Source organism: Haliotis rubra, unplaced genomic scaffold, assembly GCF_003918875.1.
Source record: "Haliotis rubra isolate DU_JTF1 unplaced genomic scaffold, ASM391887v1 Scf309, whole genome shotgun sequence".
Taxonomy (NCBI): domain Eukaryota; kingdom Metazoa; phylum Mollusca; class Gastropoda; order Lepetellida; family Haliotidae; genus Haliotis; species Haliotis rubra.
The window spans coordinates 867,067-882,697 of NW_025766979.1; the positions used below are offsets into that span (position 1 = coordinate 867,067).

The 15,631-nt window shown below is 41.9% G+C and overlaps 2 protein-coding genes across 2 annotated transcripts; both read right to left on the minus strand.

Moving 5' to 3' along the window:
• Positions 1–424: 424 nt before the first annotated feature.
• Positions 425–4,984, minus strand: LOC124283028. Its single transcript, XM_046719040.1, has 4 exons — positions 4,876–4,984; positions 4,225–4,272; positions 1,911–2,098; positions 425–597 (listed from the first exon to the last, which is right to left on the minus strand). The coding sequence occupies exons 2-4, from the start codon at positions 4,266–4,268 to the stop codon at positions 425–427; spliced, it is 405 nt and encodes a 134-aa protein (XP_046574996.1). The 5' UTR covers positions 4,269–4,272; positions 4,876–4,984.
• A 2,754-nt stretch (positions 4,985–7,738) lies between these two features.
• On the minus strand, positions 7,739–12,420 carry LOC124283058. Its single transcript, XM_046719078.1, has 5 exons — positions 12,264–12,420; positions 10,420–10,601; positions 9,611–9,775; positions 9,034–9,080; positions 7,739–7,816 (listed from the first exon to the last, which is right to left on the minus strand). The coding sequence occupies exons 1-5, from the start codon at positions 12,305–12,307 to the stop codon at positions 7,772–7,774; spliced, it is 483 nt and encodes a 160-aa protein (XP_046575034.1). The 5' UTR covers positions 12,308–12,420; the 3' UTR covers positions 7,739–7,771.
• Between the last annotated feature and the right edge of the window lie 3,211 nt (positions 12,421–15,631).

The window sequence follows — 15,631 nt, forward strand, 5'->3', positions numbered from 1 at the left end:
AGGTCAAAGTTTCCACATTTGCTAAAACTGTCAGCAAGTGTTTCCTCCCAAACTGACTATCAAAGACGGAATTACTGTCTTTAGAGTGGGCTTGTACAAAACGAAATTTCCGAATTGAAGTGGATATGAAGCCGTATTGCTTTAAAAGGCTGACATCCGATTGGTTCAATAACCCGCGAACCTTGATTTTGATTGGGCTGTTCAGCTCACGTGACCTATTACGTGATCTTCAGAGAGGTTTCGTGTGGGATGAAAGATCAATGAGAATACGTTCTAAAGATATGGCATCGTATAAAGCGTTCTCTGTGGTACATATTTGTACATACTGCTGCACGCGTTTGTAAAGCCCCGTTAGTCATCAGTAAATAGATGAGTTATATTTACCAGACCCTCCTAGTAACCTGAAAGTGACAATAAAGGAGCATCACCCACCGTCAGCATCAGCACTTTTCACAAAATTGACGATGTCGATGGTGGACAGTTTGTGGTCACTGTTGGAGTCGAAGTGGTGGAAGAGGTAGCCGGCAAAGTCAGGTGCGTCATGGTACTGCTGATGCCACTGTTTTACAAACTCATCTTCACTGACATCGCCGCTCTCTGAAACATCATGTACATTGTACAAAGTGATCTTAGCTCTGGGGTGATCGTAACTCTCACGTATATTCAACATTGACCTACAACAGTTCAGGGCCTAGATTTTCGAAGCTCTCTTAGTGCTAAGATAGTCGTAAGTGACATTCATTAACATTAACTTACGACTATCTTAGCGCTAAGAGAGCTTCGAAAATCTAGGCCCAGAAACTCAATATCGTTTCATAATATACCTCATTTATTCGAAGACATTCAGCTTGTCCGTGAAACAAGTGTGGCGTTAAAGAACCAATCAATCAACTCTTCAATATGACGGAAAGTCCACTTCGGCATTTGTGTTAACGCTTAATATTGAGCGTTATATTTCAATGTGTGCAAAATGAAAACATTAATATCAGCTGATTCCATCAGCATCATGAGCCAATAGGATCCATACGATGACATGCAAGTCAAAACATAGATTACACAACAGTCTTGTTTCCTGCCGACTGGGTTCCATCCTATTGCGCATCTTAGTACAATAACCAGTCCAGAATTTTGAGACCAATTCATTTAACTTGATACAAAAATATTAATCAGTATTATTTGAGACATCTAACAAGCAACACTACGCTCCTTAAATAATCCTCGCAAACATGTCGTGCAGCGTGCTCTGTCGTACGGCGAGCACTGACAAACAGATACCTGGAAATCGTGGAAATCTCAAAACGAGGCTCTGCCGCTAGAAAAGTTTGGCGGTTTGGTACGGACTTGATATTATATCAATCACATTGTGCGTTACAGAACTATACTGAATAAGCGCTAAAAACACATGTAACCAGTGAGCCAGATGCATTGTGAATCATTTTACGACCTCATCAAACGGGAACAGTCTGTGACGTCTTAGTTAAGGTCATGCTGCTTACACCTCGCCATAAAATATAGAAATACGATGTTATTAAAGTTTAAAATTAAAATTCACATGTAAATACCATTTTCTTATGAAACAAGGAATTGGAATTCAGTGTAACCATAGTTGTTTGTGATGTCTATTTTCACTTTCACACGAAAAATTCGGATCGGCTGAAAAGTAGGTCATTGTCTGAATAGGTTAATGAGACTCATGTTTCGGTTTGGTCAACCAAGTCAGAGAGCCTGACCATCCGATCCCGTTAGTCGCCTCTAGCAACAAGCACGACTGAAGATCAGTTCTAACCCGAATCTTCACAAGAACCTTGAGCTGACGAACCTAACCAGTCTGACTGTGCCAGGATCATCCGAACCCCCTTTGCCGCATTATTGATCTTAATCTGTAAATAATACAACTGATAATATCTTACTGTCATGGTCATACTTCTCGACAAACTCCTTTTCAACCTCGGTCTGTTCCACAATGCCGTCGCCATCTTTCTCCATGTCGGCGATGATGCTGATGATGACTTGGTCCGCCTGCAGCTGCTGGTGGTTGTTGTGGATGCAGGAGTGGTTGTGGGCGTGGGCGTGGGCGTGGCCCTGGCTCTGACCCTGGCTGAGGACAGAGGAGTCCGTGGTGAGAAGGGTTTTTTTCAACTTATACCAGTTTTACAGTTAACTAGGAGCGACGACTGGTTTTGATCCAGTCCTTGTTTACCACTTTGGTGAAATCAAGAAACAAAAAGTTTGATAATGGCAATCTACAGTCTTAATCAGGTCAAATCAGGTAACTGAACCCACGGTTAGCAGATGATGAAGCTAAGAGACGCAACTCCACAGTGAGAAATCACCAGGGCTTACACGAGGATCAAATTGATAAAAGTCCAACGGATCAGGCATCAATAAGACACCTGGTAAACACAGTATCGTAGGTATTTGGGTGAAAAAGGGTTTTAACTACGACTGGCTAAAATTATCGATAATCGGAAATATGGTCGATTGGAAAAATGATTAATGATTATCCATATTTGTTATCGATAATGTCGTACATTAACTTTTGCGATAGAAAAAAGTTTGAGTTTTCTCACACAGTATACAAATTTAAGACTTTTCTACATTATGTTCAGGGGCGGTGGGGTAGCCTAGTGGTTAAAGCGTTGGCTCGTCATGCCGAAGACCCGGGTTCGATTCCCCACATGGGTACAATGTGTGAAGCCCATTTCTGGTGTCCCCCGCCGTGATATTGCTGGAAAATTGCTAAAGCGACGTAAAACCATACTCACTCACTCACTCACTCACTCACTACATTATGTTCAGGACGCTGTTTTGTTATTAATCCATGCCGAAACACGTCACCACTCACGAGTGGTGGGAAATATATGCATTTCTGCAGACATATTGGCGTCTCCGATATTTATCGATAATCGATCGATATCTAGTTAACGATTATCAATCTCTGTGATATATACTGATTGCCAGCCCTAGTTTTAACAGGGAGTCTATTTATGTTTATATATTCCCTGAATTCAAATAAATGTTGTGTATCGGAATCTTTACAGCGCTGTCACTGCTGGACTGTTGCTAAAAGCGGCGTAAAACACAACGCACTCACTCACTCTACAGTGCCGTCAATACAGCTGCGTGTATATGTAACATTAGAGTATGGCTGGTTAGTCACGGAAGCTTAGCATTGTGGATGAGGTACATATCCATACATGTTGCGTAATACAATACTATAGTCCGTTTGGCTCAAAATTGGACCGATGAATTGCAATCTAACTCGAAAACTAATATATATATAATTTTAAATGGAACGCTGATCATAATTAAAACATCAGACCAACTATATGAGTTTTTTGCAGAATTTATGACCTAAAAATAAAAAAGTTGTTTAACAAACTCTCATTAAAATTTTGACACAGTTCACTATTTCTTTCGAGGGAGGAGTGCAAAGAGAACAGCCAGGTGTGCGAGAAAGGATGGAACCGGCACAGCACAGGTAAATGAATCAATGACTTTGTCTGGACTTGTGCGCGTGCTTCGCGTACACCAGGCTGCCTGACAGTGAACATGAAATAAGAATGTTTTGTGTCAGTACAGACTTGACCCTCGGACAGCGGCAAGCCAGGTAGGCCGACGATCGCCTCTGAGATGCTGTCTGACCGTTCCTGTAGTCATCTAATATTCAAACATCGAATAAAGCGTTGTTGACCTACTTATATACTTCTGTATTTGAAAGACGGATATCACACCCATAACAGTCAAGTACAACAGTGAATTTAAAATAATAAATAAAATTGAAATACTCTGTGAATCATCGAAAAAATACAGAAGCTACCAAGGAAGTGAGTTTCTGGATGGCCAATATTCCGTGTTAGGGACCCGTGAAGATCCGGGTTAGACTTGATCTTCAGTAACCCATGCTTGTCGTAAGAAGCGACTAAAGGGATTGAGTGATCAGGCTCGCTGACTTGGTTGACACATGTCATCGTATCCTAATTTCGTAAATGGATGCTCACGCTGTGTATCACTGAACTGTCTGGTCCAGACTCGATTATTTACAGACGGCCGCTATATTGCTGGAATATGTATGGCTGAGGGCGGCGTTAAACAACAAATAAACAAACACTGCAATCAAATATTGTACTCCTAGCACCAACACATAACACACATCTGGTCAGATATACTAGTTTATACCATCTACATATAAACCTATCCGATATAGACACACACACCACTCACCCGTAAACTGCCACAGATCCGATTAAAACAAGGAAAGCTATCATGGTTCTGAAAATCAAATAGGACAGTTTTAGTTCAGACAACAAGTACTGGCGATTAATAACACCAGTGCACCCTATGGGGAGAGTGTGACGGCGCCCATTATAAAAGTGTCTTGACAAAGCGAGCGAGTTTAGTTTTACTCCGCTTTTAGCAATATTCCAGCAATATCACGACGGGGGACACCAGAAATGGGCTTCGCACATTAATCCACGTTGGTAATTGGACCCGGGTCTTCGTTATAACGACAGAACGCTAGGCTAGACAATCGCCAATCTAAGGGGAAAAATGAAGAAAATACATGGTTCTCTGTTACCCGATTGCGCGATAAAGGGTTGACTGTACCCATGTAATGAATTGAACCCAGGTCTTCGACGTGACGAGCGAACGCTTTAAACCACTAGGCTAACCCACCGCCCTGCTTGACAAAGCACCTTTTATGAAAGGTTTGGCATACCTGTTAGATAGGGCAACAGCCAAGCTTGTATGTCACAAAAGGCAATTTTGTCGCATAAACTGTTAAAGTCGGCCTTAAATGAATATCTAACCAGGTGAGGTTTCGACAAGAACAGTGTAAATCCGCATTACGAACGCCATGGAAACGTCAACTACCTTGACCAGAGTACAGCTAGTGTTCCTCAAGGATGTCTGTCTGAGAGTAACTTCAGTCTATAAACGCTGCTTCTCATATAAGCAGTGAACTAGGACGCACACATTCCAAGGAGTGTTATTTCAAAAAGAAATTTCTATGCACACAAGCATCTGCGCCTGTCGCAGACTGCACAGTGTTTCTTTAGATCCAGTTGAAAACATTTATCTAGACTAATGCTTAGTCTCTGAATGTATATAAGTTTGATAGTAACAAACAAGCCCATTTAAATTGAAAAGATGCCCTAGGGAGACCAGAGATTCAGAAAATAAGAACATCTGCATTGGGGCTACACGTGCTGGGGTTATTACCAATTAGAAGTCACATCATACAACCATCAGATAACGCTATAAGTGACAGGCATATTTATTGGCCCTCGGGCTGCCTAACATTTTGCAGTTGGGAAACTTGCAGCCCACAATGTGACTTGGAGACTAGATGACCAAAGTGCAAGATCTATCTGGAACACCAACAGAAATATTTATGAATTTGATTGAACTTATCTCCAAATTCAAGTTTCCATTTGTATAATATGCGAAGAGGATATAGATAAACCCCTTTTTAAACAAACTGTTCAATTGAAGTGAAAAGACCAGCGTCTGTCTTATGCTTGAAGATGTTCTGGGTATTTCTAGATACTAGATCATCCTCACTAGATTTCACCTTGCATGCCTCGAAGCATTCTCTTCCCACAGAGGTTACTTGTCATATTTTCCTACGTAACCTCTGTTCTAATACGGCCATATTTCCCGGTTCTCGTAAAATCCCCTAGCGGCAAAAGATCGCAACACGAATTATCTCCCTTCTTTCTATCCAATCAGAACACGTGTTACATCGACTTAGATTCAACTTGACTAACACAAGCAAATGTGAGGCCACAAATATCCCCATCTACCGGGGACGTGTGTTGATGTTACACACAAGACGTTTAATGGCTAGCTTGTTCGTTTTCAACGAGGGCGATGGAGACACCACTGATCCACCATAACATGACTGAGTTCTGTCTAGAAGAAACGTTTGCGCATCGCGCAGGGGAAGAGGTTTAGTTTTCTCGAAGTATACGGAAATTACCGAGGCCTTGCGAATGATCACTTTTGAAACAACGTCGCTGATTGCACAACTAAATCTGATTACCTCCAATCACGAGTCTTGAACGCTCACACCATGAAAGGGCCGTATTAGAACAGAGGTTACGTAGGAAGATATGACAAGTAACCTCTGTGGGAAGAGAATGGCCTCGAAGGTAAACAGATTTAATTTCGAGATGCTGTGCCTTTTCAATTTGGTTCTTTATGAGAAGGTGACTAACGGGATCGGGTGGTCAGGCTTGCTGACTTGGTTGACACATGTCATCGAATCCCAGTTGCGTAGATTGATGCTCATGCTGCTGATCACTGGATTGTCTGGTCCAGACTCGATCATTTACATACCGCCGCCAAATATGGAATATTACTGAATGCATTGTAAAACCAAACTCACTCACTCACTCTTCATGAGTGCTACGAGTTAGGATACGACAGTTACTGTTGCTTCGTTTGTTTTGTGAAACAAATGGTACAATTTCAAATGTCAAAGATTTACCACTCCCAGTTTGGTAACAATACAGCATGTCATTTCCCTTCAGGTAAGACATGATCCCAATTCGTTGGTTTGGACGTATTTCTTCCATTCGTAGTTTTTCAAGTGCTACTTTAAAGTTTGTTTTTTTCGATATCTTCATTTCTGTTCATATTCACCACAGGGGCTTGTATTGCTGAAAATAATCCGTCCTGGGTCCCACAAGCGTACACTGATATCCATATATATACATCCTTCTTTATATGTATATGGATATCAGTGTACGCTTGTAGGACCCAGGACATATTATTTTCAGCAATACAAGCCCCCGTGTTCTGATGTTCATGCGCCAATATGAAATCCTTCCAGAAGGGGCACGAGTCTCTATTCGGCTTGTCCCGGAATAACACGAGTGGGTCACGAATGTGTGCTGGACTGCATTTTGTCATCGTGTATGTTTGACTACGTTTTGTCTTCCGTGTGTTGGACTACTTTTTGTATTCTGTGTGTTGGACTACTTTTTGTCTTCGTGTATGTTGGACTACTTTTTGTCTTCCGTGTGTTGGACTTCTTTTTGTCTTCGTGTATGTTGGACTACTTTTTGTATTCTGTGTGTTGGACTACTTTTTGTCTTCGTGTATGCTACACTAGTTTTTGTCATCGTGTATGTTGGACTACTTTTTATCTTCTGTGTGTTGGACTACTTTTTGCCTTCGTGTATGTTGGACTACTTTATTTCTTCCGTATATTGGACTACTTTTTGTCATCCGTATGTTGGACTACTTTTTGTCTTCCGTATATTGGACTATTTTTTGTCTTCCGTATGTTGGACTACTTTTTGTCTTCGTGTATGTTGGACTACTTTTTGTCTTCCGTATGTTGGACTACTTTTTGTCTTCGTGTATGTTGGACTACTTTTTGTCTTCTTGTGTAGGATGAAGTTTATAACCACTTCTCAAACTACGTCAGATGTATTCAGTACCCCTTTAAAACTGATGTAACTGGGTAGCATGCATGTGGCCCATACACCTGTTATTAAAATTCTCTTTCATGTTTCACAATTTTGGTTTGTCGTTTTCAAATATCAGTGATTTAGTATCGTTTATTTTGTCCGTTAGTTTATATACAGGTCCCGTTCAATATTGAACAAAACAAGTTGTTATCCATAAGTGTGTTCAATATTGTACTTTCAAACTTAAAAATGCCGACACCGTCGACGAGTAGGACCCTCACGATCCACTTTGACAAAGGAAACAATTAAGATGGCAATTTACATCATAATGTTTTACTTGACAGCACATCTCAACGGCCGTGAGAATAATGTGACGGAACGCAGTTGACGTAGAGCTGAAACATATAAAGTGTCACAGTGAGAGAGGTGGCGGTGGGGTAGCATAGTGGTTAAAGCGTTGGCTCGTCACGCCGAAGACCCGGGTTCGAAACCCCACATGGGTACAATGTGTGAAGCCCATTTCTGGTGTCCCCCGCCGTGATGTTGCTTGAATATTGCTAAAAGCGGCGTAAAACCAAACTCAGTCTGTCAGTCAGTCACAGTGAGAGATTGTGTTGGTCATGAAAGATGACAAAGAAGAAATAAACCCATTTAAATTGAAAAGGAGCCCCAGTGAGTTCGGACATTCGGGCAACCTGTGGAAATCTAGACTTGCTCCATTTAGGGCTTTAGCATTAGGAGGGCTAGACATTAGGAAAAGTAATGTGGTTCAGGGACAGTCTATTCGTAAGCCTATGACAACTATACAGTTACGATACGTCGATACACTATGAGCGGTTTTTTTATCTGGATCCAGTCTCTTAATCCATTTCCGCATTATGTCGGTAAGCGCACGTAAAATCTCCAAATCATCTCAGTTCTTCTAAAAACAGAATACACCAACGAGAAGCTTCGAAACCCGTTTTTCAGAACACAACGGCCATGATTTGTTTTTTGAATAACACAGGGCGGTGGGGTAGCCTAGTGGTTAAAGAGTTCGCTCTTCACGCCGAAGAAACGGTTTCGACTCTCCACATGGGTACAATGTGTGAAGCCCATTTCCGGTGTCCCCCTGCCGTGATATTGCTGGAGACACAAGATATGGGCTTTATAAATTGTACCCATGAGGGGAATCGAACACAGGTCTTCGGCGTGAACCCTTTAGGATACGTTTATGAATGCTTCAAACACTGGGTTTCCCCAAAGCCTCTCCAATGCATTGAAAAGAATATATTTTGATGGACACCTTCAGTCTCAATGGAATGAATGTGAACGTGCCCTTTCCTCAGATACATGCTTCAGTCGTCATGTTAACAACACCCAGCGTCTTGTAATTGATATTTAGTAATTATAATGATATTTTAGTTGCCTAAGTTACAAAAACATACAAAAAGAAACGTTTGTTCCGATATGAGTATTAAGTTTGTATCAAAATCCAGAATACTGAATGTGGTATCATATCATAATACTTTCAGTAACACCCGGATGTGTCTGAGCTAAAAACAAAATGGCAGATAAGTATCAGGGCAAATGCATGTGTATGACTCGGAGATCTTATTGTCACGTGACTTACGTTGGTCAAGAAAGCCTGGAACTCTGCGATCGAGACGCGACCATTTCCTGCAATGAAATAACTACTGTCAAGCTTTATACAGGAAGGGAGACAACTCACACTCTCGCTCGCAAACATGCATCCATCTTTTTCAGAAAGTGTCAAGGTCAAAGTTTCCACATTTGCTAAAACTGTCAGCAAGTGTTTCCTCCCAAACTGACTATCAAAGACGGAATTACTGTGTTTAGTGTGGGTTTTGTACAAAACGAAATTTCCGAATTGAAGTGGATATGAAGCCGAATTGCTTTAAAAAGGTGACATCCGATTGGTTCAATAACCCGCGAACCTTGATTTTGATTGGGTGGTTCAGCTCACGTGACCTATAACGTGATCTTCAGAGAGGTATCGTACGTGGGATGAAAGATCAATGAGAATACGTTCTAAATATACGCTTTGTATAAAGCGTTCTCTGTGGTACATATTTGTACATACTGCTGCACGCGTTTGTAAAGCCCCGTTAGTCATCAGTAAATAGATGAGTTATTTTTACCGGACCCTCCTAGTAACCTGAAAGTGACAATAAAGAAGCATCACCCACCGTCAGCATCAGCACTTTTCACAAAATTGACGATGTCGATGGCGGACAGTTTGTGGTCATCGTTGGAGTCGAAGTGGTGGAAGAGGTAGCCGGCAAAGTCAGGTGCGTCATGGTACTGCTGATGCCACTGTTTTACAAACTCATCTTCACTGACATCGCCGCTCTCTGAAACATCATGTACATTGTACAAAGTGATCTTAGCTCTGGGGTGATCGTAACTCTCACGTATATTCAACATTGACCTACAACAGTTCAGGGCCTAGATTTTCGAAGCTCTCTTAGCGCTAAGATAGTCGTAAGTGCCATTCATTAACATTAACTTACGACTATCTTAGCGCTAAGAGAGCTTCCAAAATCTAGGCCCAGAAACTCAATACCGTTTCATAACATACCTCATTTATTCGAAGACATTCAGCCTGTCCGTGAAACAAGTGTGGCATTAAAGAACCAACCAATCAACTCTTCAATATGGCGGAAAGTCCACTTCGGCATTCGTGCTAACGCTTAATATTGAGTGTTATATTTCAATGTGTGCAAAATGAAAACATTGATATCAGCTGATTCCATCAGCATCATGAGCCAATAGGATCCATACGATGACATGTGTCAACCAAGTCAGAGAGCCTGACCATCCGATCCCGTTAGTCGCCTCTAGCAACAAGCACGACTGAAGATCAGTTCTAACCCGAATCTTCACAAGGACCCTGAACTGACGAACCTAACCAGCCTGACTGTGCCAGGATCATCCGAACCCCCTTTGCCGCATTATTGATCTTAATCTGTAAATAATACAACTGATAATATCTTACTGTCATGGTCATACTTCTCGACAAACTCCTTTTCGACCTCGGTCTGCTCCACAATGCCGTCGCCATCTTTCTCCATGTCGGCTATGACGCTGATGATGACTTGGTCCGCCTGCAGCTGCTGGTGGTTGTTGTGGATGCAGGAGTGGTTGTGGGCGTGGGCGTGGCCCTGGCTCTGACCCTGGCTGAGGACAGAGGAGTCCGTGGTGAGAAGGGGAACTTTTTTTCAAACTTATACCAGTTTTAGAGTTAACTAGGAGTGACGACTGGTTTTAATCCAGTCCTTGTTTACCGCTTTAGTGAAATCAAGAAACAAAAAGTTGAAACTGGCAATCTACAATCTTAATCAGGTCAAATCAGGTTACTGAACCCACGGTTAGCAGATCAGGAAGCTAAGGGACGCAACTCCACAGTGAGAAATCACCAGGGCTTACACGAGGCTCAAATGGATAAAAGTCCAACGGATCTGGCATCAAGAAGACACCGGGTAAACACAGTATCGTAGGTATTTGGGTGAAAAAAGGGTTTTAACTACGGCTGGCTAAAATTATCGATAATCGGAAATATGGTCGATTGGAAAAATGATTAATGATTATCCATATTTGTTATCGATAATGTCGTACAACTTTTGTGATAGAGAAAAGTTTTAGTTTTCTCACACAGTATACAAATTTACGACTTTTCTACATTATGTTCAGGACTGTTTTTATTAGTGAACATGAATTAAGAATGTTTTGTGTCAGTAGAGACTTGACCCTCGGACAGCGGCAAGCCAGGTGGGCCGACGATCGCCTCTGAGATGCTGTCTGACCGTTCCTGTAGTCATCTAATATTCAAACATCGAATAAAGCGTTGTTGACCTACTTATATACTTCTGTATTTGAAAGACAGATATCACAACCATAACAGTTAAGTACAACAGTGAATTTTAAAAAAAATAATTTTTGTTACAATACTCTGTGAATCATCGAAAAAATACAGAGGCTACCAAGGAAGTGAGTTTCTGGATGGTCATTATTCCGTGTTAGGGACCCGTGAAGATCCGGGTTAGAATTGATCTTCAGTAACCCATGCTTGTCGTAAGAAGCGACTAAAGGGATTGAGTTGTCAGGCTCGCTGACTTGGTTGACACATGTCATCGTATCCTAATTACGTAAATGGATGCTCATGCTGTTTATCACTGAACTGTCTGGTCCAGAATCGATTATTTACAGACGGCCGCTATATTGCTGGAATATGTATGGCTGAGGGGGTACAAATACATAAATAACTAATTGGCATCGTTATAAATGAAACCCCGTCATTAAAACTACTCACTTCGATCTTTAATTAACTTAAATCGACCTTTTTGACAACAGTGCACAATCCTCACCCGCGAACGAAATTTCAACCAATCAGAGCGGCGCGTCTCTGTGACGTCATATGAGGAATAGATATGAGGGCCTATGTAGAATTCATGTACATTTCAGGGGGTAGATTATCTTGTTTACAGGTTTGTATAAACCTGAAATCGTGACAACTGTTGTGGAAAATGAAAGCTATATGTTCTCACAATCTACTGTCATTTGATTTTGTCTCCTGCTTTGCCTAGTTTCCGAGTTACAACTTGTTTTCATAGACGATTCTGTCAAAATCGCTTGATGTCGCTAGGCCTTATTTGTTCGAGCCAGACGCTAGTGACTAACCACAAATCTTTCATATGTAATAATTAAAAGAGTACCAAAAAAACAAAGTTTATTTGTTCTTTAAACAACAAACAAACAAACAAACACTACAATCAAATATTGTACTCCTAGCACTTACACATAACACACATCTGGTCAGATATAGTCACTCACAAGACTCACCCGTAAACTGCCACAGATCCGATCAAAACAAGAAATGCTATCATGGCTGAGAGTAGTGTCAGTCTCCTAACGCTCCTACATATAAGCTGTGAATTTATGTCATATGCTGCAAAGGAGTGACAGTTTTAAAAAATGCACTTCATGACGTTGTACACCTGTGCCTTCACAGATTGGCCAGCGTTTTGTTTCGAGTTGACGTCAGTTCTTCGGAAGATAGTATATTGTGTTGGAATCTATGTCAGATACAGTTTACAAAGCTGAACAACCTTGCAGATTACAGAGCAGACGGTAATTCTGGTCCAACAGTGACACGCACGTTTGACGTTTGACCTCCTCATTGTCACCAGTGCAGATAGTGTGATACACGCACGCACAACACCTGAATGCATAAACCGTCAGTGTGTTAGTTAGCCAAGATGTTTTCTCCTTTCTGTTAGAATTAAGTACTGTGTTAATCATGCTTTGGGACACGTGAAGATCCGGGTTAGAAATGACCTTCAGTAACCCATGCTTGTCGTAAGAGGCGACTAACGGGGTCTGGTGGTCAGGTTCACTGACTTGGTTGACACATGTCACAGTATCTCATGTGCGTAGATCGAACCTCTGTGGATTGTCTGGTCCAAACACGATGATGTCCATACCGCCGCCATATATCTGGAATATTGCTGAGTGCGACGTTAAAAAACAAACAACCAAAACAGATGTAAACACATAATATATAGTAATAGACAACAATGGACAGACAAAGAGACATCAATGGGAACACTAAGAGAAAACAATGGACAGACTAAGACACAACAATGGACAGACTAAGGCACAACAATGGACAGACTAAGGCACAACAATGGACAGACTAAGAGACAACAATGGACAGACTAAGAGACAACAATGGACAGACTAAGAGACAACAATGGACAGACTAAGACACAACAATGGACAGACAAAGAGACAACAATGGACAGACTAAGACAACAATGGACAGACTGAGACACAACAATGGACAGACAAAGAGACAACGATGGACAGACTGAGACACAGCAATGGACAGACAAAGAGACAACAATGGACAGACTAAGAGAAAACATAGACAGACTGAGACACAAAAAAGGACGGACGAGACACAGCAATGGACAGACTATGAGACAACAATGGACAGACTAAGAGACAACAATGGACAGACTGAGACACAACAATGGACAGTCGAGGCACAACAATGGACAGACTAAGAGACAACAATGGACAGAATAAGACACAACAATGGACAGACTAAGACACAACAATGGACAGTCGAGACACAACAATGGACAGACTAAGACACAACAATGGACAGACTAAGCCACGACAATGGACAGACTAAGCCACAACAATGGACAGACTAAGACACAACAATGGGCAGACTAAGAGAAAACAATGGACAAATTAAGACACAACAATGGACAGACAAAGAGACAACAATGGACAGACTAAGACAACAATGGACAGACTGAGACACAACAATGGACAGACAAAGAGACAACGATGGACAGACTGAGACACAACAATGGACAGACAAAGACAACAATGGACAGACTGAGACACAACAATGGACAGACTAAGAGAAAACAATGGACAGACTAAGACACAACAATGGACAGACTAAGACACAATAATGGGCAGACTAAGAGAAAACAATGGACAAATTAAGACACAACAATGGACAGACTAAGAGACAACAATGGACAGAATAAGACACAACAATGGACGGACAAAGACACAACAATGGACAGACTGAGACACAACAATGGACAGACTAAGACACAACAATGGACAGACAAAGAGACAACAATGGACAGACTAAGAGACAACAATGGACAGACTAAGACACAACAATGGACAGACTAAGACACAACAATGGACAGACTAAGACACAACAATGGACTGGTAAAGAGACACTAGCACTGGCCTGGACTTTGGACTTGTTAAAATGATGACAAATATGGCCAAGGGGATAATCAATTAAGGTGATAAATGTCAAATTGCTGTGTTAAACAATTACGCAATTGACGGTTGCTACGCAGGAATTATAACACGTGAAAATGTCCAGATTACCAAAACGTGATGTAGTCCAATAGTTATTATTTTAAAAGATAAAAGTCAAAAATGAGCCATAGTATGTCTGTGACACATGGGAAGTAGCCATGCTTATCTGCTGAAGACCCGTGAAGATCTGGGTTAGAATTGGTCTTCAGTAACTCATGCTTGTAATGTTGTAAGAGGCGACTGTGGTTGTTTTAACAAGCGACTAACGAGATCAGGTGGTCAGATTCGCCTTGACGTCTGTGTCATCGGATCCCAACTGCGTGTGTCGATGCTCATGATGGCAATCACTGGATTGTCTGGTCAAGACTGGATTATTTACACACTGCCGAAATCTAGCTGAAATATTGCTGAGAGAGGCTTTGAACAACCAGCAAACACATTAATGAGTATCTGTTAAACATGGTTGCTGAGTGGGTGTAACACAACAAAATCAACAACCAACCAAATCAGATAGTAAAATAATTCATAACCACATATTGTCGTTCAGTTTATGTTTTAAGTTCACTGAGTAAGGAAATAAAGATTAGTACCCAAGGCGTGAGAGAATGTTGTTTGGGGCGGTATCAACAAGTCTGCAGTTCTTCCCTTAGTTTTCCCCCAGCACAACACAGGTCAAGTAGTACAAAGAATGACCAATCCAAACACAGGTTCAACCAAGATCACCGAGGATTTCGACCGGTACAAAGATCGTCGGAAAGTACCTACCCATCTTTGGTTTCGGTGGACGGAACTACCTACCGTAGACCTGGAGGAGCTATAGTGACGGTGTTGGTGGAGGGAACTACACACCCAAGACCCGGAGGGGCTATAGTGACGGTGTTGGTTGCGGGAACTACCTACCCAAGACTCGGAGGGGCTATAGTGACGGTGTTGGTTGTGGAACTACCAACCGTAGACCTGGAGGGGCTATAGTGACGGTGTTGGTTGTGGAACTACATACCCAAGACTCGGAGGGGCTATAGTGATGGTGTTGGTTGTGGAACTACCAACCGTAGACCTGGAGGAGCTATAGTGACTGTTGGTGGTGAACTACATACCCAAGACTCGGAGGGACTATACTGTTGGTGGTGAACTGACTCGGTGGGCTTGGTGACTGGTGGTGAACTACACATAGTGACCCAAGACTCGGAGGGGCTATAGTGACGGTGTTGGTGGTGAACTACATACCCAAGACCGGAGGGGCTATAGTGACGGTGTTGGTGGTGGAACTACATACCCAAGACTCGGAGGGCTATAGTGACGGTGTTGGTGGTGGGAACTACCTACCCAAGACCCGGAGGGACTATAGT

What these genes read in the sequence shown, in the direction of transcription:
- LOC124283028 (XM_046719040.1), bottom strand. Translation starts at nt 4,268, where the DNA reads ATGATAGCTTTCCTTGTTTTAATCGGATCTGTGGCAGTTTACGG. An exon ending in GGATCTGTGGCAGTTTACGG is followed by an intron (nt 2,099 to 4,224) that starts GTGAGTGGTGTG and finishes CTCTGTCCTCAG; the next exon opens with CCAGGGTCAGAGCCAGGGCC. An exon ending in CGAGAAGTATGACCATGACA is followed by an intron (nt 598 to 1,910) that starts GTAAGATATTAT and finishes ATGATGTTTCAG; the next exon opens with AGAGCGGCGATGTCAGTGAA.
- LOC124283058 (XM_046719078.1), bottom strand. Translation starts at nt 12,307, where the DNA reads ATGATAGCATTTCTTGTTTTGATCGGATCTGTGGCAGTTTACGG. An exon ending in GGATCTGTGGCAGTTTACGG is followed by an intron (nt 10,602 to 12,263) that starts GTGAGTCTTGTG and finishes CTCTGTCCTCAG; the next exon opens with CCAGGGTCAGAGCCAGGGCC. An exon ending in GAAAAGTGCTGATGCTGACG is followed by an intron (nt 9,081 to 9,610) that starts GTGGGTGATGCT and finishes ATTTCATTGCAG; the next exon opens with GAAATGGTCGCGTCTCGATC.